The 25,403-nt window shown below is 33.3% G+C and overlaps 3 protein-coding genes and 1 pseudogene across 4 annotated transcripts; 2 read left to right on the forward strand and 2 right to left on the reverse strand.

Moving 5' to 3' along the window:
* Positions 1 to 8,727: 8,727 nt before the first annotated feature.
* On the forward strand, positions 8,728 to 10,297 carry LOC133700771 (uncharacterized). 2 transcript variants are annotated; one of them, XM_062124430.1, is made up of 3 exons: positions 8,728 to 8,925; positions 9,249 to 9,400; positions 9,922 to 10,297. In XM_062124430.1, the coding sequence occupies exons 1-3, from the start codon at positions 8,853 to 8,855 to the stop codon at positions 9,979 to 9,981; spliced, it is 285 nt and encodes a 94-aa protein (XP_061980414.1). In that variant the 5' UTR covers positions 8,728 to 8,852; the 3' UTR covers positions 9,982 to 10,297. The 2 variants fall into 2 exon arrangements, with proteins under 2 accessions (XP_061980414.1, XP_061980415.1); XM_062124431.1 differs by having other exon boundaries at positions 8,730 to 8,925; positions 9,964 to 10,297.
* A 22-nt stretch (positions 10,298 to 10,319) lies between these two features.
* On the reverse strand, positions 10,320 to 11,193 carry LOC133700770 (NAD(P)H-quinone oxidoreductase subunit S, chloroplastic-like). The gene has a single exon (XM_062124429.1). The coding sequence runs from the start codon at positions 11,101 to 11,103 to the stop codon at positions 10,414 to 10,416; it is 690 nt and encodes a 229-aa protein (XP_061980413.1). The 5' UTR covers positions 11,104 to 11,193; the 3' UTR covers positions 10,320 to 10,413.
* Positions 11,194 to 11,484: 291 nt separating this feature from the next.
* LOC133701973 (cyclin-dependent kinase F-4-like) lies at positions 11,485 to 12,414 on the reverse strand (annotated as a pseudogene).
* Positions 12,415 to 13,201: 787 nt separating this feature from the next.
* Positions 13,202 to 25,139, forward strand: LOC133701974 (uncharacterized). Its single transcript, XM_062126164.1, has 15 exons — positions 13,202 to 13,432; positions 14,124 to 14,285; positions 14,378 to 14,489; positions 14,575 to 14,657; positions 15,070 to 15,133; positions 15,249 to 15,366; positions 15,809 to 15,963; positions 16,661 to 16,740; positions 22,031 to 22,116; positions 22,795 to 22,926; positions 23,815 to 23,852; positions 23,962 to 24,012; positions 24,213 to 24,380; positions 24,463 to 24,575; positions 24,835 to 25,139. The coding sequence occupies exons 2-15, from the start codon at positions 14,161 to 14,163 to the stop codon at positions 24,956 to 24,958; spliced, it is 1,449 nt and encodes a 482-aa protein (XP_061982148.1). The 5' UTR covers positions 13,202 to 13,432; positions 14,124 to 14,160; the 3' UTR covers positions 24,959 to 25,139.
* Positions 25,140 to 25,403: the final 264 nt, after the last annotated feature.

Consider the following 25,403-nt stretch of genomic DNA (forward strand, 5'->3'; position numbering starts at 1 on the left):
AAGGTGCAAGCCTTAAGGTTAAGATAGTGCTTACGAAGGAGGAGCTAGAGTGGTTAACGTTTCAGCTAAAGGTCAACGGAGGAAGGAAGCTAGAAGATGTTTTGGGAGAGATAGAGAGAGGGAGAATGAAGGTTAAAACATGGAAACCCTCTTTGGAGAGTATCATGGAAACTCCTGAAGGGCTTGAAACAGAGAGACGAGCCCTTTGAAGAGGAAATTACCATTCTCTTTCCTTTTTCAGTCCTCTCATGTGAGGTTTTCTTTGGGATCATGACCCAATTCCCAAATATACATGTCATTACGCGTTTGCTTACCAAGAGTTATTAGATGTTAATGATATTCTTGTACTTTTTAGATTCCATTGAATCATTTTTTGCAAAATTAATCTGAACCGACTTAAGAAAAAAAAATGATAAACATGCCATATGGGTGTGTTTGATAACAAGTTTTAAGAGCTTGACCGTTCAATCATGGTATAAAACACTCCCCAATTCAAAATTCTTAACAACACATACTGTGATCTGCACTCTTCTTCTTTCAAACCTTTTTCTCTGTATCGCAAGAAGACATGTCTGGTGTAGGCGTGCGTCTTTGGCATTACTAGTGCTCACAATATTAATATATTGACACCTAATTGAAAGATTAATTAGCAAAATTACTTACTTTTGTTTTCGGCTCCAATAAGCATTTCAAACAAAAAGTATTCTTACACACACACACACACACACACACATGCTTCACTGGTTAAGTTGTCTGGGCTTATGGTCTCCGGAGAAGAATCGAAATTTGAAGTTTTCTGATTAAAAATAGGCCTCTGCATACCAATCATGGAGCCATCACAAATTAAATATAACTGGTTTCTGAAGTGGAAGACTAAATCAAATCATACTTCTAGTCATCAGGGTTCCGACAAAAATAAGCACCTCATTCTGACCATCTCTTGCTGCTTGGTGTCACAAGTATACAGTTTCTTTCCAGCCTTTAGATACAAGTGATGAATAGGATGTTTTGGAAGTATTTTTATTAAAATAATATATTTTTAATTTTTAATTTTTTATTATTTCAAGACATCAAAAACAATATAAAAAAGTAAAAATCAATTTTTTTTTCATTCACGGTCTTACCATTCACTGCAGTTTTTTAGAATTAATAATTTGGACAGCACATCGGGGTTCTGTAGGCATTTCTATATACCTTTTATTTGATTTATTATACTTTCCTAGAATAAAGGACTAATAGTGTAGTGGTTTTTGTCATCCACAAAATCATCAACAAAAAGAAGTAAAGAACTCCCGGAATGAATTGGTCAAATATCATCTTTCAAGCAGGACACGCAGTTCAAACTTCAAAGTCCTTGTTCCAAGAAACTCTATGACCATACATTTAGACAATAACAAACATATTTGTTTGCTTTATATGCACCGCATTCATTTGTAAAATCAATGATTTTTTATTTTTCACGGGAATAATTACAAAATTCAAAAGTATTCTCAGATCTTAAAGCTTTCATGCTGCAAACTAACTAATCCTCTGATGTATGATCCACCATCGTGGACGACAATTTCTGTGCTACCCTATTGTGGATCCACCGTTAAGGAGTTTATACATGTATGATAGCAGCAATCACTAGATTCTTCCTTTTGTGGCTTTTGATTCCATTAAGGAAACTGGTACTTGTAGTTCACAGTTCAAACTACTCTTCTTCAGGGATGCTACGAAGCACACCACCATATCCACCATTAGAGGACACAACAGTACTAATACGATTAACAGGAAGTTGGACAAGTTCATGTGCGACATCTTTGAATTCAAGAAGCCCCCCTTCTTTGCACTTGGCCATTAATCGAGCTGCTTCTTGTTTTGTCATCCTAACTTTCACTCTGATCACATCTTTTTCTTGCACACTGCTGGCATGCCCTCTTTTCTCAAAATTCTTCCTCGCATCTTCTTCTTTAATTGCCAAGCAATTACCACCTTTCTTTAACTTCTTTGGTGATATCTTCTTGCTCAACTCATCTCTATATATCAAATTTGTTCCCTTGCTTCCCCTGGTGCCTTTTTTAGTGTCATACAGCATGCTATTTAAATAAGAGATTGAAGAGGTAAACATTTTGAGACAGAAAAAAGTAGCTAGCACTAGAGGGAAAGAGAGATGTTTTGTGGCAGTTGAAACTAAGGGTGGAGTGTATTTATACTGAGGGGTGAAGGGCTAGTCAAATAGAGGATGGAGTGTTTTATGGGGCACAAGTGTGATTAATTTGATGCAAAAGAAGTAATGTACACATGAAGACTGGAACGTAGGAAAGACAAGTGGATGACTGGACCGTCAAGCATACGATATGGAAAAGTATTTGCAATGTCCCTCAGTCAAAGCATTGAAGTGATGATCTATCAAATTAATCAGTACACAGTGGAGCCCGTAAGAGAAGAAAACTTTTAAGCGTCTTTGAAACGGTCAGTACCTTTTATTTGATTGGAGATCATAAGGTCATGACAGTTAACTTTGTGATGAGGTAATTAAATTACAGCTTTACAAGACAGTCGATACGAGAAAACTTAAGAATGTCTCTTTTGAGTTCGAGTTCGAGTTTGTTAATTTCGAGCAGGCGTTTTCTCGTGAAATGGGAGCCAGGGTTCTTTCTTCCTTTGTTGCAGAAATGGCAGATGCACGCTGCTTTTCTATGGGATAAATTATTTGTCTTGGCTGTGGAAACTAGTAACCTCATACTATATAGGTATGGGGATTCATCAATAAGCATTCGATCAAGTGGCCAGGATAGAGATCGGAAATAACTGAAGTGATGGGATTTTTTCTTCTTCAAATACTAACTAATTAATAAAATTAATCATGCCAACATCCGTTTGGTGTTGTGGTCGAGACATTCCTTTTTCCCATTCAATATTTCGATCTGATGAATCTTACAATAGATGAGGGTTAGTGTTAATTAAACCCTTAATTAATATGATCCAACGTAATGACGAGAGACTCTAGCTACGTTATATACTGTTTATAAGGAGCAAGCCAGTCGTAAATAGCTAGCCTTTTCACACCATTAGTTTTTTCATAACAGAGGGTAAAATCAAATCAAATATCGTGCCCCAAACTACAAGTTAATTTCTTACTTTATTAAAAAAAGAATCTTCCTTTTGACCTTCTTAGCTATTCTTTTGACGGGAAACATTACAGGTCACCAGTTATACTGTTCAAAACATCCAACCACAGCAAAACAAAAGAACAATCAGTTGAGGTCATGTTCCTTGCAAAGATGAAAATAAGACTCGGACTTGTTCTTGAAATTGACGTTGTTCGATGAAGTCATAAAACGCGTTTTGGCTAATTAAGGACTAATACTTGAGGGCAACTAGGTGAAATCAATCAGCATCCTAATTGAACGGTCCCTTTCTTTGAATCGTTTTACAGGTTGCCATGTTATACGTTACGATTTTCCAGGCTTTTACGTGAATTGCATTAGGAAAGAACAGAGTTTCTGGTATACTTGATGCTACTGAAAGTGAAACCCGTCCCACAATTTCAAACCACAAAAGTCGTGAAACACCCAGTTTCACAAAGAAAACATATCATAAAACCCCAAAATACGCCTTAAGTTAGACGGTAGGCTGCACAAAAGCCGCGAAAAAACCATTTCAACAGAATTTATGGTTTTCGCACCATCAATAGGCCCAACAAGGTATGTTTTGGCATACCAGCCAACTTTAGGCTTTTTTTTGGTCCTCGTGATATGTTTGGACATATCAATATGAAAACTATAAGTTTTATGAAAATGGATCTTTCTTAACTTTTATGCTTTTAAAAGTCTACTTGCCAACTTCGTGTATTTTTTGCTCATTTCTTTTCTAAAAAGATTTTACTTTTCTCTTCGGTGTTCAAGTTTTGGTAGTCACAACGTAAAAGAATCTTTATGCTACATAAACTGAAAATGCTTTAATGACTACGTGAAAGTTTTGGTAGCTTTGATAATTATGAATCTTTCATTTTCTAAGTTATTTTGGCATATTTATTGTTTATATATAAATATATACAATTTTTCTTTTCTTTTTAGGAGGTTTTTTTTTTTTTTTTACTTTATTGTTGTAATATCGTTGTTAGATAATAAGTTGGCCTGGTTATTTATATAACATATAACAACAATATTGTTTGTTGATTGATAAGGTAGCTTGAATGAAATTTAGAATACATCATACATACTAGATGAAAATTGTAAACCAAATTAAAACAAATCATATTCACCTTAATTTGTTCTTCATATGAAAAAAACAAAATTAAATTTTTTAAGTTTTTCAAATGTTTTTTAATTTTTTTTTCAACTCGATGACGTATAATAGTTATCTTTATCATGTTAAATAAATTATTGATTGTATATATTAATTTGTTCTGAAATGTTTTAGGTTCATTTGAGCATTTGTTGGAAGGATACAGTCTTGTTATTGTCTTTGCTCCATGAAAAACTTGTCAGATATCAATTTATATCAAATACTTTGATAGCATTGGCTTACTTCTCTATTCCAACCAAGCTTGAGTTTAGATTCATTGTAAAATAATAGTTTGAGTTGGAAAATATTTTTTTTTTCCAACTAGAATTTGGACTTAAGCCTGGTCTATGAAGAACTAACCCATTATTTGTCCAATCCAGGCCATAAATATTAACAATCTCTTCCAAAAAGTTTTATTGCAAATTTAAATATATTCTTCAGTTTAAAAAATATAAATTTATGGACACCATGTTCCAATTTAATTCTTGATTTGTAGTGGCTAATCAAATGTTGATAATGTGAGAATTAATTTTTTAACTTCTTAACTTCTAAAATCCACTATGAAAAAAGGGGTTGAAGGAAAAGTTTCTAACAATGTTTTTTAGATTTGTATGCACTCTTTCTCACCTTATATTTTTTGGTTTTCTTCTCTTTTTATACTTCGATTTTCCTATCAAATCTAGAGCTTAGGTTCATCTTGGTGAAAGATATTTGGTTTATCTTTTTTCTAGAAGTAAACTATTAGACCATAAATGGATCTTTAAAAAAAAAGATGAAAGTCGATGGCACTATTGATAAATATAAAACTAGACTCGTTGTTAAAAGTTTTAGACAACAAAAGTGTGGACTACTTTGACATATATTCATATATATGAAGAATAACTTTTATACGATCGTTAATGGTCATTGCATTTATTATCAAGCTTGAAATACATCAAATGAATGTAAAATAACTTTCTTAAATGGTGACCTTGATAATGAGGTTTACATGAAACATCCAAAAGGGTTTATTATCCATGGATAAGAAACAATTGTAAGCTTATCAAATCACTTTATGATTTGAAACAAGCACCTAAATAATGACATGGAAAATTTGACAAGATTACGTTGTTAAATGAGTTCAAAATCAACAAAATTGATAAATGTGTTTATGTGAAAAAATATAGATAAAATTTATGTCATTTTATGTCTTTATGTGGACAATATGCTTATTTTGGACAGTAATAATGATTATATAATCAAGTCTATTATGAAAATGTTAACTAAACAAGTTTGATATGAAAAACTTGGATGTTATAGATGTTATACTAGGAATAAAAACTTTTAGGACATCTAATGGATTGGTATTATCCCAATCTTATTATGTTAATAAAGTTCTTAATAAATTTTCTAAAAGAGAAAATAGCATTGTGAAAACACCAAAGGACAAAAGTGTCTATTTGTTCAAAAATAAAGGTAAAGGAATAGACAAATTAGACTATTCTTGGAAAATTAGGAGCTTGATATATGTTATAAATTGTACAAGACCTGATATTGCTTACTTAGTTAACAAACTGAGTAGATTTACAGGTAATTCACGTATAGATCAATAAAAAACAATGCGAAGGGTACTCAAATATTAAAGGTACACCTTAGACCATGAGTTACACTATACTGGTTACTCGGTTGTACTTGAAAGATATAATGATGTCAATTAAATATCTAATATTAAGGATTTAAAATCCACTGGTGGATATGTCTTCACACTTGATGGAGCAACTGTGTCATGAAAATTCTCTAAATAAACATTTATCGTAGGATTCATGATTGAATCAGAGTTTATTACTTTTAATAAAGCTAAAAAATAAGCTAAATGACTTTGAAATTTCTCAAAGGATATTTCATATTGATCAAAACCAATGCCAGTTATTTGTGTTCATTGCGACAACCAGTCAGAAATTGAAAGGGTACAAAGTAGTATGTATAATGGTAGGTCTAGACATATACATCATAGATATAATATCATTAAAAACTTACTCTCGAATATAATTATTTATATTAACTATGTAAAGTCAAATAAAAACATTATGGATCTGTTAACCAAATATTTGTTGAGAAAACTTGTGTATAATTCATCTAGGGTAATGGGCTTAAAGTATTTAAAAGATGAAAGAGTGTAATGATGGTAATCATACCTAATTGATTGGAGATCTCAAAATCTAGGTTCAAATGAAAAACTAAGTCATGTAATATTTTTGGTAGTACCAGGAAATTACAATTTTTTATTTATTCCTATGATAAAATAAGTGTCAGCTGTAGCGTGATAAAAGGTGAGGTGAATCCTTAATGATTTTCATATCTTAATACACAAAGTGGAATATAACATAATACTCTTAATGAACGACCACTTATATGAGTGAGAAATGTGGTTGTTCTTTGAGAATTTTGATAAATGTTGAATTCTCTAAAGAACCCATGAATCTAAGTGTTGTTCAAGGCCAAAATAAACATAATAGTAAGAACCAAAAGAACTATGTGAGTACCATTATTTTAATTTACACAAAAGACTTAATAGTTCAAGACATCACGTTTACTATTTAGCCAAGTAAATCTGATAATATTTCATTAAGAAACATTCAAAGTCAAAAGTTACATATCTTGATATAGTAATTTGCCAAGTCAGTATCTCTGAACAAATCTTTGAGTCGTTTTCAAACCGGTGAGACAATTTTCATTCATGTGGGGGATTGTTGGAAATTTGATTAATTAACATGATTTAGTTAAATTATAGGTGAATGAAAAATTAATTTCAAAGAACCATTGGTTTTTATACTCAAATAACCCTTGGTATTTTCTAGACTTAATTCTTAATTTATAGTGGCTAATCAAATGTTGATAATGGTTGGAATTAATTCTTATTAATTGTTCAAACTTTTAGGTTCCAAAATCCACTATAAAAACGAGGGAGAAAGAAGAGTTTATAACTTGAGTTTTTCAGATTTCTTCATACTCTTTCCCACCTCATTTTCAGTGTTTTCATTATCTTTTAAGCTTTGATTTTTTCTCTCTCCCAAACCTGGAGTTTAGGTTCATACTTTGTTGAGAGATATTTGAGTTTTTTTATTTTGGTTCAAAAACCTTATTTAAAAGTATATCTAAACTAATATAATATTGTTAGAATCTTGTAAAGCATATTGCAAACATCTTAAATGCATAAGTGATGAACAATAAAGCATTAAGGATAAAAGATTCATCATTTACTATAACAAGAGTTTTATTCATTTAAAGTGCTTTAATAAGTAAGGGTCATTCTTTATTTTAATTTAAGCATTGTTATTTATATTATTAGTATACGTGCTAGGAATTTGAACTTATATATATTGTAAGTTTTAATATATAATTAGTATGCATGCTATTATTATTTTTTATTACATTTATGTTGAAAACATGATTGTCTTGAATTTGTTTTTCTTGCATGTTAATAGATTTAAAATTGTATGCACTCTAACCTTACATTGAACAATCTTTTATGTTTTGTATACTTTTATTATGATAAACTAAATATTCTTGCTCACTAGTATAATATAACACAACATGTTTTGACAATGAAGTATACTAGAATTATGTATTAAAATGTGATTAATTCAAAGACTAAGAGTCCATTTATTAACGCAATGCACCACACAAGTAAATGAGCCATAAATTGTTTTTTTAGAATAGATATACAACATATGGATTATATATATATATATATATATATATATATATATATATTAAATCAAATCAAATCAAAACACGCAATTCTAATATATTTTTTCAGCATGATTAAAGGTTCAAACAATCTCTATTGAATTCATCTCTTCAAAACAAACCCATTGATATTAAGACTAGTGTTTTTCATGTCAAATCAAAACACATTTTATGGTTTCTGATATACTTTTATCAGCCTGATTTAAGGTTCAAATCACCTCAATTAAATTCATCACTTTAAGACAAACCAATGATAATATGATTAGTGTATTTTATAGCTAGATTTTGGCTAGTCAAAAGCTTTTACTCTTTTCTCTCTCTTCAAAGTAAGACTAAAATGTAATAAAAATAAAGTTTTATGATTGAAAGATAAAATTTAAATTACAAGAATTAAAGTGCAAAAAAACACCTTTGAACAATGCAACAAATAATATCTTAGTTTTTTTTTTCAATTGTGAACATAGAAATTTTAAATATGCATAATATTTTTTTATACAATTAAATATACACTATATAATAGCATATAAATATTAGCTCTAAAAAGATATATTTACAGTATATTATTATAAATATTAAGGGAAAAAAAAAACAGAAAAGTGGACCGCACCAACCCAGTTGGGGAGACCCGAACACAACCCGGTCCCAAAGAGCTAACCGATCCCTACGCAAGTGGGACCAATATTAGAAAGATCAACGGCACAGATTGCACATGAAAACATTCAAATGTACAAGAAGAAACACGTAAGCGAAGCTATTCTTTGACAAAAATCGCTAACATCGCCGTCAATTGCACCAGAAGAAGACTCTCCTTCACTTCGTTTCAATTCACATAGAGAAAAAAGAAGAGAGAGATGGGAGGAGCACAAGCTTTGAAGAGAATCCCTCGCATCAAATTCCCTCAAAGACACTCCACCAAATCCTCTGGTTCACGTCTTTTATTAATCTTTGATTTCACCTTATTGCTTCTTTTTTTATTGATTGATGTGATCTGTTGTTAAAAATTGTTTTGGAAGTAGCAACACATGCCATTACACCATCCATTGAACTGTAGGTCCCATAAATCGAATGATTTTGATTGTTTTCGCTATAATTAGTATTAGTCGAGATCCATTGCTGCATGTTTATTTGTGATCATGAAGTATAAAATATGCAATTTTCGTTAACTTATAATATATGCTTTAGGAAATATGAACTGAACTGTCTCCGAAGGCTGCTACATACTGAGTGTTGAGGAAATTGGTTGTTAGGTAATGGGTCGCAGCCGGAAGAAGCATTGAGATCTGGGAGTGCTTATCAAGCTTTTTTTTCTAGCTTGAAGGCTTCAACTGCTGTTGGAGGAAAAGCTTCTCTTCAGCCCAAGCGAACTCCGGTTTCGAATGAGGAGATTGAGGCGATCTTGGTATGTTAAAATATTTTTTTACGTGTTGTTTACGTAATAAGCTCACCTGCATTCTCAATATGGTCATCTGTTACTAATGAAACACTGAATTATGCTACTGCTGGGTGCTAATTATTTAGCCTTGGTGGTAAATAGGTTGCTAGTTCGGTGCAAGTGCAAGAAGAGGCATTGAAATTGAAATTTGTTGTTATGCGTCAAGTTGTAAACAAATTGTCATAGATTTTGCTTCTGATATCTCGAGCATTTTGATTTTGATTTTTTTTTTAATCTTCTAAGCTTGGTTATGAAGCCTAATATATTGCAAGGGTAACGTTAGAGTTTGTTTGTATTCTGATTTCATGTTTTCTCCTTGCATTTGACGCAATAAAACAGATTGTTTTGTGTGTCTCTTCTGGGTTGTTAAACAAATGAATTGTTAGGTAATCCAACAGCTAGTAAGTCATGCATAGCATGCATTGATCAAGATACACACAATTCACTTCACAAGCATGATATATTTTTCTTGCTTCTCATTCTTTCAGTTGCTGGCTACAAATTTACCTCTTTATGCAATCCTTTGGCAGTTGGGTGGATGTATCTGAGCTTCTCTCGGAGCTCTGAAAAGGGAGCTGCAACATTCGTTTTTACTCTTCTTTTAGTTTTCAAATACAAGAGTTCATTTCAACCAATACCCTTGCTTTGTATGGAGTTCACTGATACACAATCACGAATTGAATTTTCAATGTAATTGAGGTTTTCTTGGCTCACACATGGTTTGTTGATTATTGATACTTTGATGGTGTGAGATTTTTACAAATAATTGAGGGTTTCTTGGCTCCCACATGGTTTGTTGATTATTGATACTTTGATGGTGTGAGATTTTTACAAATAATTGAGGTTTTCCTGGTTTGTTGATTATTGATACTTTGATGATGTGAGATTGTTACAAAATGGAGTTTATTGCTCTGTCTAAACTGGAATCGATACATATTCAAAGGATTTGAGCAAACACTATTTGCAACAGGAAAATGTAACTAGGAAGATGATTGTGACTCAGCTTCATAGAATGCTTCAATTATTGCGGACCTGGGATTTTTTCCTGGAGGGCCCTTCTCCCTACGTTCCAGCTCTTCCAGGCGGAAAGTAACTAGCTTATCCCAGTTTCCTCCTTCAAAGATAACTCCAGCCTTTCCATCAGTGATTCGTTGAACAATGCCAGTGTACATGTAAAATGGGTTATTCGGGTTCTTCACAATGGCAATCATACCAGGCAACAGCAGTGGCAGTTCTGGTGGTTTTGGCCTGCTTGTGATTGTAAGCTTCGGAACTGATTGTTTCTTTGGAGGTTGGTTTTCCTCAATGAATCTTTTCAATCCCTTTTCTCCACCAGGAAAACCCCCTGTTAATCCCATCAGCTCTTTTTCAAAAGCATCATCCGGCACACTTGATTTTTCCAAGCTACCTGAATTTTCTTCTCTACCAGCAGTTGATGATGCTTGTTCTTCAATGTTTCTCTTTAGTTCTTGTTGCACACCTTTTTCTCCATTACAGAGTCCTCTGCCTCCCAGGATCTCGAAAAGGTCAAGTTTGGCACATGTTTTAAGTTTCAGCCTATGATCTTTGGGGATCAAAGAGTATGGTTTATGAGGATGATTGACGCAGTTGTTTTGACCAAGAAAGTTGGACCTAAGTAGAGTACTTTGAAGGGTGATAGAAGAAGCCATAGTTTGGTGTTCTATAAGCCGCCAGCCCTGCAGAAAGAAAGGAGAGGCCTTCACTTCTAATCTTGGCCACAGATGCTATTTTGATGGATAGTCCTATCACTTAATGTTTGCCACTAATATATTTCTGTCACTATTGTGTTATCTGACTGACCCATCATGCATTGACATTATGGACCCAATTGATAATTGCTATATCACTCATGCTCTACGGGTCGAATGAGAGAAAAAAATTAATATTTAGTCAACATAACTGCGTTAAAAAAAAATCAATATTTAATGAGAAAAATTGATGCTGAGTTATTTCTGCCCGAGTTAATATACTTCGGTTCCAATCCCAATTGTTTAGCACAACTCGGAACATCCTGGCTGGTCCTATCAAAGTTACGATGCACCACTGTACTCAACATCATGCCACTTATAATTGGTGGGAGGAAAATAGTAATTGAGCGTTGAATTAGACAAAGCTCCATGATGTCTCTTATCACGTTTATGCTCAAATTCTTCCCTTCTTCCAGCAGATAGAATTGCTCCCGTAGCAGCGGCATTGAAGGAAGAGAAGACGGAGTATAAAACAACTTCTGAATAAAGGATGTTCTAAGGCCTCCTCAGCAGAGGACCTATTGAAGGATTCCAAGAACAAAGCTTCCTGATCAGGTTGATTGCATCCTCACTAGCAGATGGTATAAACGCAGAAAGCTGGACACCATCAAACTTCGGAAATTGGTAGCTATTAGTCCTTGCAAGATGAATTCCATCAGCCCAGGAACCCGGTGTCGGACTGCCTAGCACACTACATATTTTGTACACCTGGTTTGCTTCAGTAGTACCAGGAAAAAGCGGACGGAGAGTGAATAACTCGGCCATGATAGCACCCATAGCCCACATCAACCTTAGAACTATAAAAATCTGATTTTAGCATCACTTCAGGCGCCCGATACCAGCGTGTGGAGACATATTGTGTATATGGTGGCAACGAATTGATTTCTCTTGCAAGACCGAAATCAGCAATCTTACGATGTCATTAGTAATTAACAAATTCTCTGGCTTCATGTCGCGATGATGAAAATATACTTTTTGATGCATATAAGCAAGACCCTGAAACACCTGACAGCTCAAGTTCCTAACTTCAGCTTCTGAGAACATGGTTTTCCTGTGTCCAGGGACTTGATAAAGGTTCTGTTCCATGTACCTCGAAAACGAAATACAAAATGCTGTTTTCGCGAATAAGTTCTGTAAGCATCACGATGTTTGAATGTTTAACTTCTTCCGTAAGGATTTCACTTCTCTTAAATTCAGACATTCTTCCCAGAGTCATACTTTTTCTTCATCTGCTTTGGCAACAGCTTCACCAGACTCTATTAATTCCCTGTTTAACACTGCCAAAGTCCTCCTCCCAAGTCCACCTCTCCAAGTGGACATAAAATCAAAAGACCTAAAAGAACTCCAAAAAAAATAAAATCCCAGTTGGATACTTCTTGAATTGAGTAAACGACATTGATAACAATATTTTAGGTTTTAGATCTAAGCTAGTGCACAAGACTCTGAAAGCAAACTGAACAGTTTCTAATCAATGAGTACCTGTTCGTTCTCTCGATCACTTCCTCTGCTGTAAAAAAAACAAAGACTAATAAACTAAATAGGAAACCTTTATATTTATATTATTGTAGCTGATTGAATCATGTATTATCCATGGGGCTATCTGATTTGAAATTCTTGTATAACAAGGACAGAAAATAGGAGGGCGTTTTTATTAAAAAAAAAGGGAGGACACAGGAACCTGCCAAATTCCTATGCCACAGGAACCATGGCCAATAATGCCAGTGGCCATAGCAAGAAGAGCCAACGAAGCGAAAGGCCCAAAAGGATAATAATGAAATTTTACCCTTTACTACTAAATAACCAATAAAAAGCCCACTTTTGTTCATATTCTTATTTTATTCTTCTATCATCTTCTCTCTCTCGCATGTTATAATATCTCATAAAAAATTTAAAAAAAGTAATTGAAAAGGGCTATTTAATGATTTTTGCCTAACATTATACTTTTTTGAAAAGTAGAAAGATAATATTGATGAGTTTTGAAATATATGGACAGAAGTAGAGGATTGATGAATATACAAGAGCAAAAATGAAGTTCAAACAACCAAAAAAACTACTATACCTAACAGTCACGATGTTGTATGTATACTTCGATGGTGGGTCAAACCACTTTCCGTGTGCTCAACAAGAAGAAGCAAAACACAACATGACGATATCCATTAATCTTTCTTTCTCTGTAATAAAGAAAACCAAAAAAAGTCTCTTTCTACGATAGACAAAAGGCATACATACGGTAAGCAAAGCAGTCCACTTTGTCTTTAATCATCTATTCTTAAATTATCATCTTATCTGTTTGATGATCAAGGAATTTTTTTTTTCTTTTTATGTGAGCTGCCGCAAGGCTATGTAATTAAGTTCGTTTTTTGTTTCAAAAGAATTTTGTTGTTATGAGATTTGATTAGATTCTTTGAATATGACTTGATGGGTTGGTTGCCTTTTCTTTTTGATCCTCTGGTGTCGTGTAGTTGTTGATTTTAGTGTAGAAATTGGTGGAGCTTTGTGCTATCTGGGAAATCTCAAGCACTTCTTTTATTGGTGATTTGAGGTTGACAAGGCTTCTTTCTAAGGGCTTAATGGAGAAGAACTTATGGGGTTGGCGATTTATGTGTTTGTTTGTTTGTTTTGGTAGCTTTTATTTTAGATTTCCATTGGAATGCATCCATTGCAAGAATGCTCCGATTAATTTTTATGATTTGCTGAAAATTTAGTTTGATCGTGTCCTCTGAGTTTTTTGTTTCCGGTGTGATTATATATATGTACTGCCCCTAGGCAATATATTCCAAGCTTTTAAAGCATATTCAAATATCCATTGATTGGAGGGATTGATTTTTACGTGCTGAACTTTATAAAGTTAATCGTTTGTTCAAGTTGAATTATCTAGTGCATATCTCTCATTCTGATCTGTTTTTCTTTTCTTGCCATAGGTTTTGTATCATCTTCTTCAAGTAAACACGTAGCTTCATGGATGATAGTCCTGGGACGTTAAATATTATCCCCGATCACTTTCAAGTCTCAACCTCTGGTGAGGACACTCCTCAAACCATAACTTCATCTACTGAACAGCCAAAAATTGATAATTCATCCAGGTACTTGTTTTTTCGTTGAAGAAAAGGAAACGAAGGAGAGAGTGATCCACGAGCTTTGTATCGATTTTGTTTCTTCCTCTGATTTAGAATAGGTCAAGTAGCCATTTCTGGTCTGGGAGAAAACTACAAAGTGCTGCATTCATGCTGAATTTGTTTAGCCTGCGAAGGCTGTCATGGGGTTCTAGCACCAATGGTCAGGAAAAGGTTTATCAAACAACCCTTTAAGACATGCTTATGGATTATTTTAAAGTTATGGTGTCTAATCAGGAAATTGTATTTTGATTTGCAGGTTGAGTTAAGTGTGGTAGAGTTAGAATCGCTTCGATCAGAACTTGCTTACTTAGAAGAGAGAGAAGCTCATTTGAAAGCTCAGTAAGGACTACTTTATCCTAGGCTGGAAAACTGTAGTGGTCAATTTAGCACAGCAGATAATAAATCTATTGATTAGATCATTGGCAATGATCAGCAGAAGTGAACACAAACAAATGATGCAGTTAGGGAAAACTATGACTAAATTTAATTTTGGACCTAAATATTGTCAAGAGATTGTTCTCAATCTTCCATTTTGTATGAAAGTTTCAGTTTCAAGAATTAGTAATAAAATGAACTTAGACCTTCCTTTCAAAATTGGTTGCGTATTTATAATGTTTATTTACAATAATTCATATTCAACTCTTGAATATCTCAACGTGACAAAACATGAAATTCAGCATACTTGGTTTCTGATAAGTTGGAATAATGCTCTTGGTTAATGCAAATCAACAGCAAATTCTTGTCTGTACAGGTCGCAACATGTTGATGAAATTCTGCGCTCTGCTCGGTTCTCTGGTTATTTGTACATCCGAACTGTAATGAATTTCTCCTACTTGCTTACGCCACTCTCTTTTCAGATTTTACTGCAATTTTTTATAGACCTAGCAGTTAACAGTTCTTTTTTCCACCTGTTTTCTCCCTCCTTTACAGAGATGGACAGCTCTACCTGGGGAGCCTCCACCACTTGATGATACTGATGTAGATGATTGGCTTCCTCGCTTTGTTGTCCTTAATGGACCATGCATCTTTTTCTATTTGTTGTCCACAGGTAACTGGTTTCCTTTTTCCCTTCCTAATGTCAGCCATGCTTTTAGCCATGCGTGGGTTTTTAGAGCACCTGTGATAATTTATGTCTCAAAATCAGCGAGTATGATCAGGAAGGACAACCATCACAATAGTACTCATCCTCCATATTCACCTTTCTCTTCCCTTCCCTATAGCTTATAGTATGTTGTAATTTTCCATCTTGTTGTGTTTTCTTTTTCTGCCAATAAATGGTGATGCATTAGCATGGGAGACCTCCTATATACAGGAAAAATATGTTCAACAGAAAATTTGAAGTTCTTGGCTTTTACCTGCTCCACTTGTGTTGGTGATGCTACTGCTACTTTTTTTTTCTTTGGGTTTCAAATATTACTTAAGTTGCAATCTGATTTTGTTATTTGAATCTGCATTCAAATTTCTTGTTGATTGAAAAGAAATTTATGCAGATTTGAGTCCTCAAGATTCCACTCTATTATCAGATATTGTTGAAGTAGGTTCTCTCCCAAGCCTTACACGAGAATCTGATCAGACATGGCATTCCTTTTATATCTTAACTCGTCAAGGGCTGCGATATGAATGCTCAAGCATTTCTGAAGTACAGGTAATTCCATTATTGTTCATACGCTTCACAGTATTCAATGCAGTTGATAGGTGCCAATGTATTCTATTTTCTAATCAAATTAAACGAATACTTCTGTAAACATATGCAAATGGGGGCATACATATTCACACACACCCACACCCACATAAATATGTTGTCGTTGCTTGATCTACTGCATCCTTTCCAAGGATACGGTGACTTTCCTTTTGTACAATTTTTTGGTATGGCCCTATGTTTTTTCCCTTGATGGATAGGGGGTGATTAAGGTGAACTTGAATCTTTGTCTGCATAAGAACCTTCTATCAATACAAGCACGTTAGTGTTTCATTTGATGCCATGTAATTTCTAATTTGTTTGATAATTGAGTGATAAAATAAGAATGGCCTACAACTGAGCTTCCTGCTTGTGTTTGTTGCATCCTGTTGTGTGCCTTCATGTGCTCATAGTTATCATTGAAAATATTGCTCACTTGAAAGTGCTTTGAAATTTCCCTTGCAAACAATTTATTCAGAGATGACACCAAATAGATTCAGATGATAAACACAGCACCGGTTAATGTTTTTGAAAACCATCTATTAGAAAACCATTCTTTTCCATTTTAACGCCAGAGTTTTCCATATTAAGAGAGCTCTCTTGTTATTTCCACAAGTATCAATATATTTTAACTTGATGTTTCATGTCTCCCCTACTTCCTCAGGTGGATTCGTGGCTGAAGGTGTTGCAGACTGACATCAAGTCGGGTTCTGAGACAGAAGTTCCGAATGGCTCCAGGGATGTGTAAAATATGCTTGTTTTTAACAGTAAGCTCTGTACATTGGAAAAATATACTGTTACGCTTTAGATTCATGAACTTTAGACTGGATTATGAAATCACTAACTCATTCGTTGTGTTCGTGTACAGAACAATTGACAATTTAATCGAATACTAGCTAATGTTTGTACCAACTGTTCCTGTCAGAGTTATATTTAACCTCTACTAACATGAAGTTGCTATTCTTGCATTTTGAGAATGGTAAATGGTCCTTGTTTCATAAATGTCAACATTTTGAAGCGCAAAGATTCCAAGCTTGGAAAACTCTCGAATTCTCTGGCACCGACCAAACACGAATATCCAGCTACAGAGACGATGTAAAGTTTGCTAGTAAAATGTTGTTTTTTCAAGTTTTTTTATATTGGAAATATATTAAAATATTTTTCATTATTATATTATCACACCAAATAATAAAAATTACTAAAAAAATATTAATTTGAACATGAAAAAATAAAAATTTTGAAAAGTAGAATTGAACTGCAGTCTCAAAGTGCTGTAATATGCCAACGGACCACCCGAGGAATTTTTTTTTATTTTTTTTTTAAATTTGAAACAATTTAAGGTTTCAACCTTGAGCTAAACACTAGTAGTGAATGCCTGCTGGTCACTTGCGCTCTGTCTTGAAAAGGTACTGTGCTCCTTGTTTAAGGAATCAATCTGTCATTAAGATGAAATTTGAGAGAGATCTTCACTCTTTGATGAGAAAAAAAAAGGTTTCCTAGTGAATTAGTAGAATGAAGTTTTTCTTTCTATTCCGAAGTATCATAAATGAAAACTTTGAACTCAGTTCTTTTAGACATTGGAGCCCCAGCCAGGACCACAAGGCAAAGCTACTTGAACTTACAAGCGAATCACAAAAAAAAAAATCATCAGTAAAAGGAAAACATAATTTCTGAAACCCGTAAGAACATTTTGAATCCAATTCAAAACTTGGTTAGTAAAGTGTTTCTTTAACCCTTTTCTTTGTTTTGAAAGTTTATTATGAACAATTACAAAGAACCCTAAATTTCTTATTCTAGGGTTCACACTCAAATTGAGGAAAATGGATGCATTGTAAGGATTTATGTAGGAGATATGGTCTAAGTGATGACTGGTGTAAAAACATGACAACAAAAATTAAAACAAACCAGGGAGAAAACTAGTCTCCTTGGTTTCGGCCAATAACGAGCAAAAAGGAGGGGGTGATAATTTTAGGTTAATTTTTTTGAAATGTGTGTTTACCTACTAAATAAATGTAAATAATGTGCTTAAAAAAGATTTTAGGATTTATTTATGTGAATTATTTACCTTGTGTGCTTAGAGAAAAGAAAATGAAAATGAAAATGAAATTGTATAGTTGGGTTGAGATGTTGAAAGTGTATGCACTAAAGTGGAAACTTGTACTTTGAAAACTTAGAAGGAATTTAGAAATAAATTGGATGTGGTGTATGGTGCCACGTATTCATGGTGAGGAATTAGGAGTTGGCAGTGCCAATTAGGAATTTTGAAATAAACATACTTGTTTATGGTAATATGGTTTGTTGAAACTAAAAAAAATATGTTTTAGAAGTTAAAAATATCAATTTTGGATTTGACAATGGCTAATTCTATATCTATGTATTTTTTGGGTTTAAAATGTTTTTTTCGTGTTTCTAGAAATAATATTGTCTTAGCCTCATAATTTGCATCAATTTTGATTTAATTCTTTGTACAGAATCCTTCGTGTAACTTTATTAGTTAATAATCTAGAGTTTATTTGTATCAATAACTTGTTTTTAGTAGGTTTTAATACTAGAATTTTGGTTTTGAACCGAAATCTATTATGATAAAATCATGGTTTATGAGTGATAATTGAAGTGTATGAATGCTAGATTATTGATCCTCTCATGATTTCTTACATGTTTATGTCCTTGGTTTGTCCATATCTAGTCTGATTTGAAATCTACGTTGTTGGGTTCATGTTGAATGTTTTTTGGTGTTCTTCATGTTTGATAAAAAAAAATTGAGTTTTTGTGTTTTTTTAAGTTTGATCTTGTTTAGGATTCTGGTTTACGTTTTAGTTTATATTTTGAATTATAAACAGATTATCGGTTAGGAATCTATCAAGATTTCTAAATTACATGTAACTTACCTCAAATAATATACTCTAAAAATATTAATATATTTCCTCCCCACAATCAATTATTTACCCTCAAATCTTAAATAAAATTACTATATCTAAATCTTCTAATAACCCTAAATCAAATAGCTAACTGGTGATTTCTTGACGTCGCACGCGCTTGCAACAATTCTAATAATGTTATGAAAGCACCACTGCCATCACTAACGGAGTCGTTGCTTATAAGTTGGCCTCTATACAGGAATGCTGGAGTCGTCGCTGTTTAACCAGAAAGTTCGAAAATAGAAGTTGTTGAACTGTAGAGCATATACAAAATCCTCATTGCTCGTAGAACTTGCAAAAACTTAAAAGAGTTAAATCAAATCAAAATAAAAATGTTATTTTCTATATCTTGCCGGTAGCCAAGCTGGCGAAGAGGATCAATTATATTCAGGGAAATTATAAAGGAAAAAGAAAAAAAGTTTTGGCAGTCTAAGCTAGAAAAACATAAAACGACGAGGACAATATTTAAGGTACAAACTTACGTTTTGTGTGGTTCGTTTAAAAGCATCAAACTACTTTTTAAGGTACAAACTTAATGGCCAAAATCATAAAGCAAAATATTGTTCTCTCTTTTTTCTTTTTCTTTTTCTTTTTCTTTTTTTAAAAAGGTTTCTGATTAAAGGGGGGGAATAGGTACCACTTGTCTCCATCGGCAAGCTTGCACGCCAAGCATTGGCCAAAAAGTAGTTCATTCCTCATTAACTAAAGCCTAAAGGTCAACAAAAAAAAAAAAAAGAGCTTCCTCTCTTTGTCTACAAATATCTTCGCAATGTCACAAAAAAAAATCTCAAATCATATGTGTTTGTTTTTTTAAATACCTTTTTTAGTTGTATGTATTAAGAAAAAAACTAAACTTGCTTAGTATGTCATTGTGTTGTGTTGTGTTCAGACAATCTTTTCTCTTTCATTTTAGTTCTTTTTTTTTGTTACTTAATTATTATTATTTTAGTTTAATGCTTTTTTATTAGATTAGTTTAGGATTAAACTTGATTATTTGTTTCATTTAGCTTCGTATTAGCTACTCGCGGTGTCAAGAAAGAAAATCGACTGTCAATTGATGCTCCATTTAAAAAAAAAATGAAATTGAATTGAATTAAAATAATTAAAGCAATGGGGATTGAATTTGAACATTGAACAAGTATTGAGCTCCTTTTTCTTGCAAACATCAAGTACTAAATTGTATGGGTAAAGGGGGATTCAATCCTTTTTTTTGTTTTTTTATTTTTTATTTTTTAATTTCATCCTTTCACATTGAGTTTCTTTATTTTATTATTATACTAGATAGTTTTTTTTTTGTTGGCTATATATGGGGAACCCATGATATGATGGAAATTTTTTGCATGTGTTTGATGATTAATTTTATAAAATAAAATAAATATTATTGATATAAAAATAATTCCAGGGACTACAAAGTACGAGCAACACAAATGTATTGGTGTGTACATTGAAGTCATCACAGTTTAGTGGCACATGCGACTTCATCTGATAATGTAACATTACTGCCTACAATTGAATTTTAAGTGGTGCGCACAAGTTCTCTTTCGATGGTTCGGTGTGTATCAACAATATATTGACAACAAGGCTCCAACAATATTTGGTTTTATTTAATTTTTACATTAGACTTGATCATCATTCTTTTAATTGCTATTTGTTTTATTTTGGATCATTTTCTTAAATGATTTTTTTTTAATTTTAGCCCTTAACATTTGATTTTTATTTTTTATGTCAAATTTGGTTATCATTCTTTAAAATGTTATTTGTTTTGTTTTGGATTCTTTTTTTTTTTCAATTTCTTCCCTCGTCATTTGGTTGATTGGAAAAATTTTATCGTTATTTATTTTTTGAATTTGCTTTCTATGAGGTAATCCCGATCTCATGACTTGGTTAAAGATATGGAAGAGTAGCCCGAATTGATTTTGGTCTTTTTTTAGTTTCTTTTTTAAAAATGATTTTTTTTTCTATTTCATTCTTCAACATTGGATTGGTTGGGGATTGAACTTTGTTAATTTCTCACTTTTTTTATATTGTTATCTCAATTTCATGTCGTGGGTTGCGTATTTGGCGGATTAAGTCAGATTGACTCAAATATTATTTTTTTTCAGTTTCACTCTTTAACATTTGGTTGGTTTTAAAATTAAGATTCATATATTTATTCAGTTAGCTTTCTATGAACTTATCACAGTTTCACGACCAGGTCGTGGATATGCTAGGCTGATTTTGGTGGGTTTTTTTTTTCTTTTTGTAATTTTTTTTTAACTTTATCATTTGATTTGCTGTGAATTAAGCTTTAGATTTTGTTTTTCATTTTTCTTTACATGAAGTTATCTTATTCTCATTTAATTTTTTTCTTTGATATTCAATAAGATAATAAAGACCTTCTAAGAACTGGGGGTATCTATTTTCATTATATTGTCAAAAGTTTATTTTTTTATAGTTAATCATTGTTAATTTTTTTGTTTAATTTAATTTATTTATTGTTATTATTTTTTTAATTATATTATTAAATTAATCTATTAATTCTGGTCGAGTTCTTGCTTTTTTAAATATACTAACCTTGTTTGAGTATTTTTTTAAGTTAAGAAAAATCTAAGTAGCCAATAGTACAAGCCACTAATCTAATCATTATCTAAATGCTATAACAAAAAATAATTATGAACTCATTATAGTAATATAACTATGCATTGCAAATCCGTCATGGATTCCAAAAAAATAAAGTATTTTATCAATTATATAACTATAGCAAAATAGTAATCATGACTCACTTTATAAAAATCTTTTTCACATCAATTGTCTCCTTTTCCCCCCCAATTGGGACAGCACAGCACAGTTGTGGATCACATTGCTCCACATGCTAAGGTTTGAAGATCAAAAAGACAAATGTTTGAATTAACGGCATATCAAATCATCTTAGAAAAAAAAAATCTAAATATCCTAACCGTCAGTCAGTTACTGCATTTGATGGATCCTCTCTTCCCATAGTTCGGGTAGGGTTTGAGGCTTTGAGCTGTCTTCTATAACACCACAGCTCTTTCACTCCCTCTCTTCTCACTGTCATATCATCTCTCTCACTCTCTGCATCTCCATTTTGCTAAGCTCACGAAAAGGATATAAATAAAAATGAGCCCCAGGATATGGAGATCTGCTTCTAGAGCTGCACAGTCTCTCCTCTCTTCAGCCTCTAAAAGCTCTCGCTTTTACTCTGGTAATATATATAATCCATTATCTTTTAGTTCTTTTACAATTCTATTATTCTGCTTCTGTTTTTATTTACCTGTTGTTTACATGCATTTTGTTATTATTGCTGTTGTTCTTAAATATACTTGATTAGTTTTTTGAATTCCTGAAATGTTTAAATCTGAATGTTACGATTTTTATTTACCGAAATGCTTCTGTTTATGTGATTGTCTATCTTTTTTGAGTTGTTATTAGAGATGGTGTAATTCTTTTGATTGAGGTTAATTTTTCTTTTTCTTTTTTTTCGTATTTAGGCTTATGAATCAGGGTTTAATGTATTAATACTGTGATTGGAATTATGATTTTGGTGAGCATAAGGAAAAGAAAAAAATAGAAATATTTTGATATTCTATAATCACTTTGGCTCTAATTTAATTTCGTGGTGGAAATCTTTTAATCTCTAATCTGCTTCTGCTTGGTCACTGTAAACATCAGCAACAAGAATTTCTATTTTGCTCCTCGCTGAGTTGTCAAAAAGGACATTAAGCATGTGTTTATGGCGTAAAAGGCGATTCTTTTCTTGCTTTTTTGCTGAACTTTTCTCATCCCACAAACACGAATGTATGCTATATGTGTAGTAGAAAAATTTAATGTGAGCAGGGTTGAAAAGTTTTTTTTTACCCCTTATGAGTTGTCTTATTTGTAGAAGGGAGAGCTGTCGCAGCAGCAGTTTCATTCAGTGGAAAGTTGCCTTTCCTAGCTTCGGTTCATGGAAGGACTGGTTCTTCAAATGTGGCTAGGCAATGGATTTCAGGGGCTCTTGCATTTCCTGCCGCAGGTTTGGACCAAAAATACTGTACATTTGGCCTCTTTAGTTTGCGGTTCAATATGGATTTTGCATGTCTTTTCGATCCAATTGGAATTTTGGCATGTATTTTGGCACATCATCATAAACATTTTCTCCTGGAGTTCCTGATACAAAAAGAAAAGAAAAAATGTTTTGTTTTATTTATTTGAAATTTTACTTATTTTTTTCGTACTAAAACATTGTGTTAGCTCTTCCATATTTCACCTGAAAAAAGAAAAGGAGTCTTCAGCATAGAAATGCATGAAGGAAGAGGAGACTTGTTCCTTGCTCAAGTTTTTTTAGCACAGTGACTTTCAGGACCTCTTCTAGAATAATCACTCCGTGCTTAGGCATGGTAACAGTTGAAATCTTAGGCATGGGACTTGATTGCTTCCCTAAATTTCCCCTGACATTCCAGCTGACTTCCAAAATGCATGAATATGTTAGTGCTATCATACATTCTCTGCTTGTCCTTTCACCAGTTTGAGCTTGTGGTCTCACGACCACCCAGCCATCCACCCTTCTTTATGACATCCATTAAATCTTCATTTTCATTTGGGAAGTTGTCTCTTGTGAAAATTGCTTGTCAAGCAATATGGAAATGTGGAAGAAGTAACATAGAGTTGGAGACACCTTAGATTTTCGTATCCTTGCCTATCTCACACCTAAAATTCACCTAAACAATGTAAAAAATGTCTTTCTTAGTGTGTGCTTAAGGCTGATCATGTCTATATCTTTTGAAGATATTGATAATTAAGGATGAGAGTCACCATATAATAGTATGCTCTATGAATTATTTTTTGCTTGCATGATATTATTGATTAGTTTTCCCTCTTTTTAAATATTGATTTTGACTTTCCTTTCTTCAAATTTTTGCAGTTTATATGCTCCAAGAACAGGAGGCACATGCTGCTCAGGTAATCTAATGAGCATTTGATCCGTGTCTTTAACTGTCACCTACTCACTGTGCATCTTTTCTTCCTTCCTTGTCATTCTGTTAATGTTCAATCTTCATTCTATATTCAGATGGAGCAAACTTTCATTGCCATCAAGCCTGATGGAGTGCAGAGAGGGCTGGTAAGATAAGCATCTGAATTTTGGCATCTTAAAACCCTATTCCTTGGCAACCTTCTTTAGAGTGCACTGATGCAATCAACTTAAACAAAATTTTGTTGTCTTACCTGTCTAGGTGGTAGCATTTGCTTCTCCCAGTGTTTTGATTGGGGCAGGAACTGCTTTTTGATGTGTAGGTTTTCTGACATGTATTTTTCTTCCAGATTTCAGAAATCATTTCTCGTTTTGAGCGAAAAGGTTTTAAACTCGTAGCAATTAAAGTGGTGGTTCCTTCTAAGGAACATGCTCAGAAACATTATCATGATCTGAAGGAAAGACCGTTCTTTAATGGTCTTTGTGACTTCCTTAGCTCAGGACCTGTTGTTGCCATGGTATGAAAATGGAAGAGCAGAATTTTTACCTCAATGCTTGATGTCTACTCTTGACATAATTGAACTCATCCAACTCATGCAGGTATGGGAAGGAGAAGGGGTGGTCAAATATGGTAGGAAACTTATTGGAGCAACGGATCCTCAGAAATCAGAACCAGGAACTATCAGGGGTGATCTAGCCGTTGCTATTGGAGGGTAACTGAATTTAGTCCAAATATCTAGTTTTCTGGATCTTATGATATGTTACATGGAGCTCGTGATTGTATAGTATTACCTTGCGACTCTTTCACTTGATTGACCTTGTGTAATATTAGTGCTGTTGTGTATTTATTTATCGGGTAACTGACTGTGAAGTATTACGGGACCTGGAAGCCTGCATGATAGTTGTGTTTCGTGTTTTTTAGTCTGTAATTGATTTGCATAGGCTAATCTTCCCCTGGTTTGTTTCATGTAGAAATGTCATTCACGGAAGTGATGGACCCGAGACCGCCAAGGATGAGATTAACTTATGGTTCAAACCAGAGGAATTGGTTAGCTACACTAGCAATGCTGAGAAGTGGATCTATGGAGTGAACTGATAAGTATTTTTTGTTCTAGCATCTCTCTTCAGGGATCTAGGTCCCTCATAAAGAGTGGGATGGACATCATTGTTAGAATAAAATCATTTCTTGCTGAGAGGTGAGTGACAAAATTCCTTCGCTACGAATTACTGGCAATGTGAAATTTGATCATTAATGCATTCCACTTCATTGCCAATCATGGAACTTCCATCTGCCTCCATGTTGCTTATTTACTTCTAGTTAAATTTATCAAGGCACACCCTGTAATAATGCTTGGGGTTGCCAAGATGATCCTCCTGATGGTTCTTTTTTTACTTGACTTGCAACCCGGAAACCATCTGCTGGGGAACACTTTTCAGCAGAAAACTGTTGATTTCGTGTCCAAAATATTATTTTAATACCTTTTAAACAAAAATTAATTTAAAAAACAGCCTTTGCTGTATTCTTAAATATTATTGGTACG

Source organism: Populus nigra, chromosome 8 (genome assembly GCF_951802175.1).
Source record: "Populus nigra chromosome 8, ddPopNigr1.1, whole genome shotgun sequence".
Lineage (NCBI taxonomy): Eukaryota > Viridiplantae > Streptophyta > Magnoliopsida > Malpighiales > Salicaceae > Populus > Populus nigra.

Excerpts from the sequence above, each read along its gene's own strand:
- LOC133700770 (XM_062124429.1), bottom strand. The coding sequence starts at position 11,103 with ATGGCTTCTTCTATCACCCTTCAAAGTACTCTACTTAGGTCCAACTTT.
- LOC133700771 (XM_062124430.1), top strand. The coding sequence starts at position 8,853 with ATGGGAGGAGCACAAGCTTTGAAGAGAATCCCTCGCATCAAATTCCCT. Across the intron at positions 8,926-9,248 it reads ACACTCCACCAAATCCTCTG|GTAATGGGTCGCAGCCGGAA; the intron begins GTTCACGTCTTT and ends ATTGGTTGTTAG. Across the intron at positions 9,401-9,921 it reads AGGAGATTGAGGCGATCTTG|TTGCTGGCTACAAATTTACC; the intron begins GTATGTTAAAAT and ends TCATTCTTTCAG.
- LOC133701974 (XM_062126164.1), top strand. The coding sequence starts at position 14,161 with ATGGATGATAGTCCTGGGACGTTAAATATTATCCCCGATCACTTTCAA. Across the intron at positions 15,134-15,248 it reads GTTATTTGTACATCCGAACT|AGATGGACAGCTCTACCTGG; the intron begins GTAATGAATTTC and ends CCTCCTTTACAG. Across the intron at positions 16,741-22,030 it reads CCGAATGGCTCCAGGGATGT|AATGAGCCCCAGGATATGGA; the intron begins GTAAAATATGCT and ends GATATAAATAAA.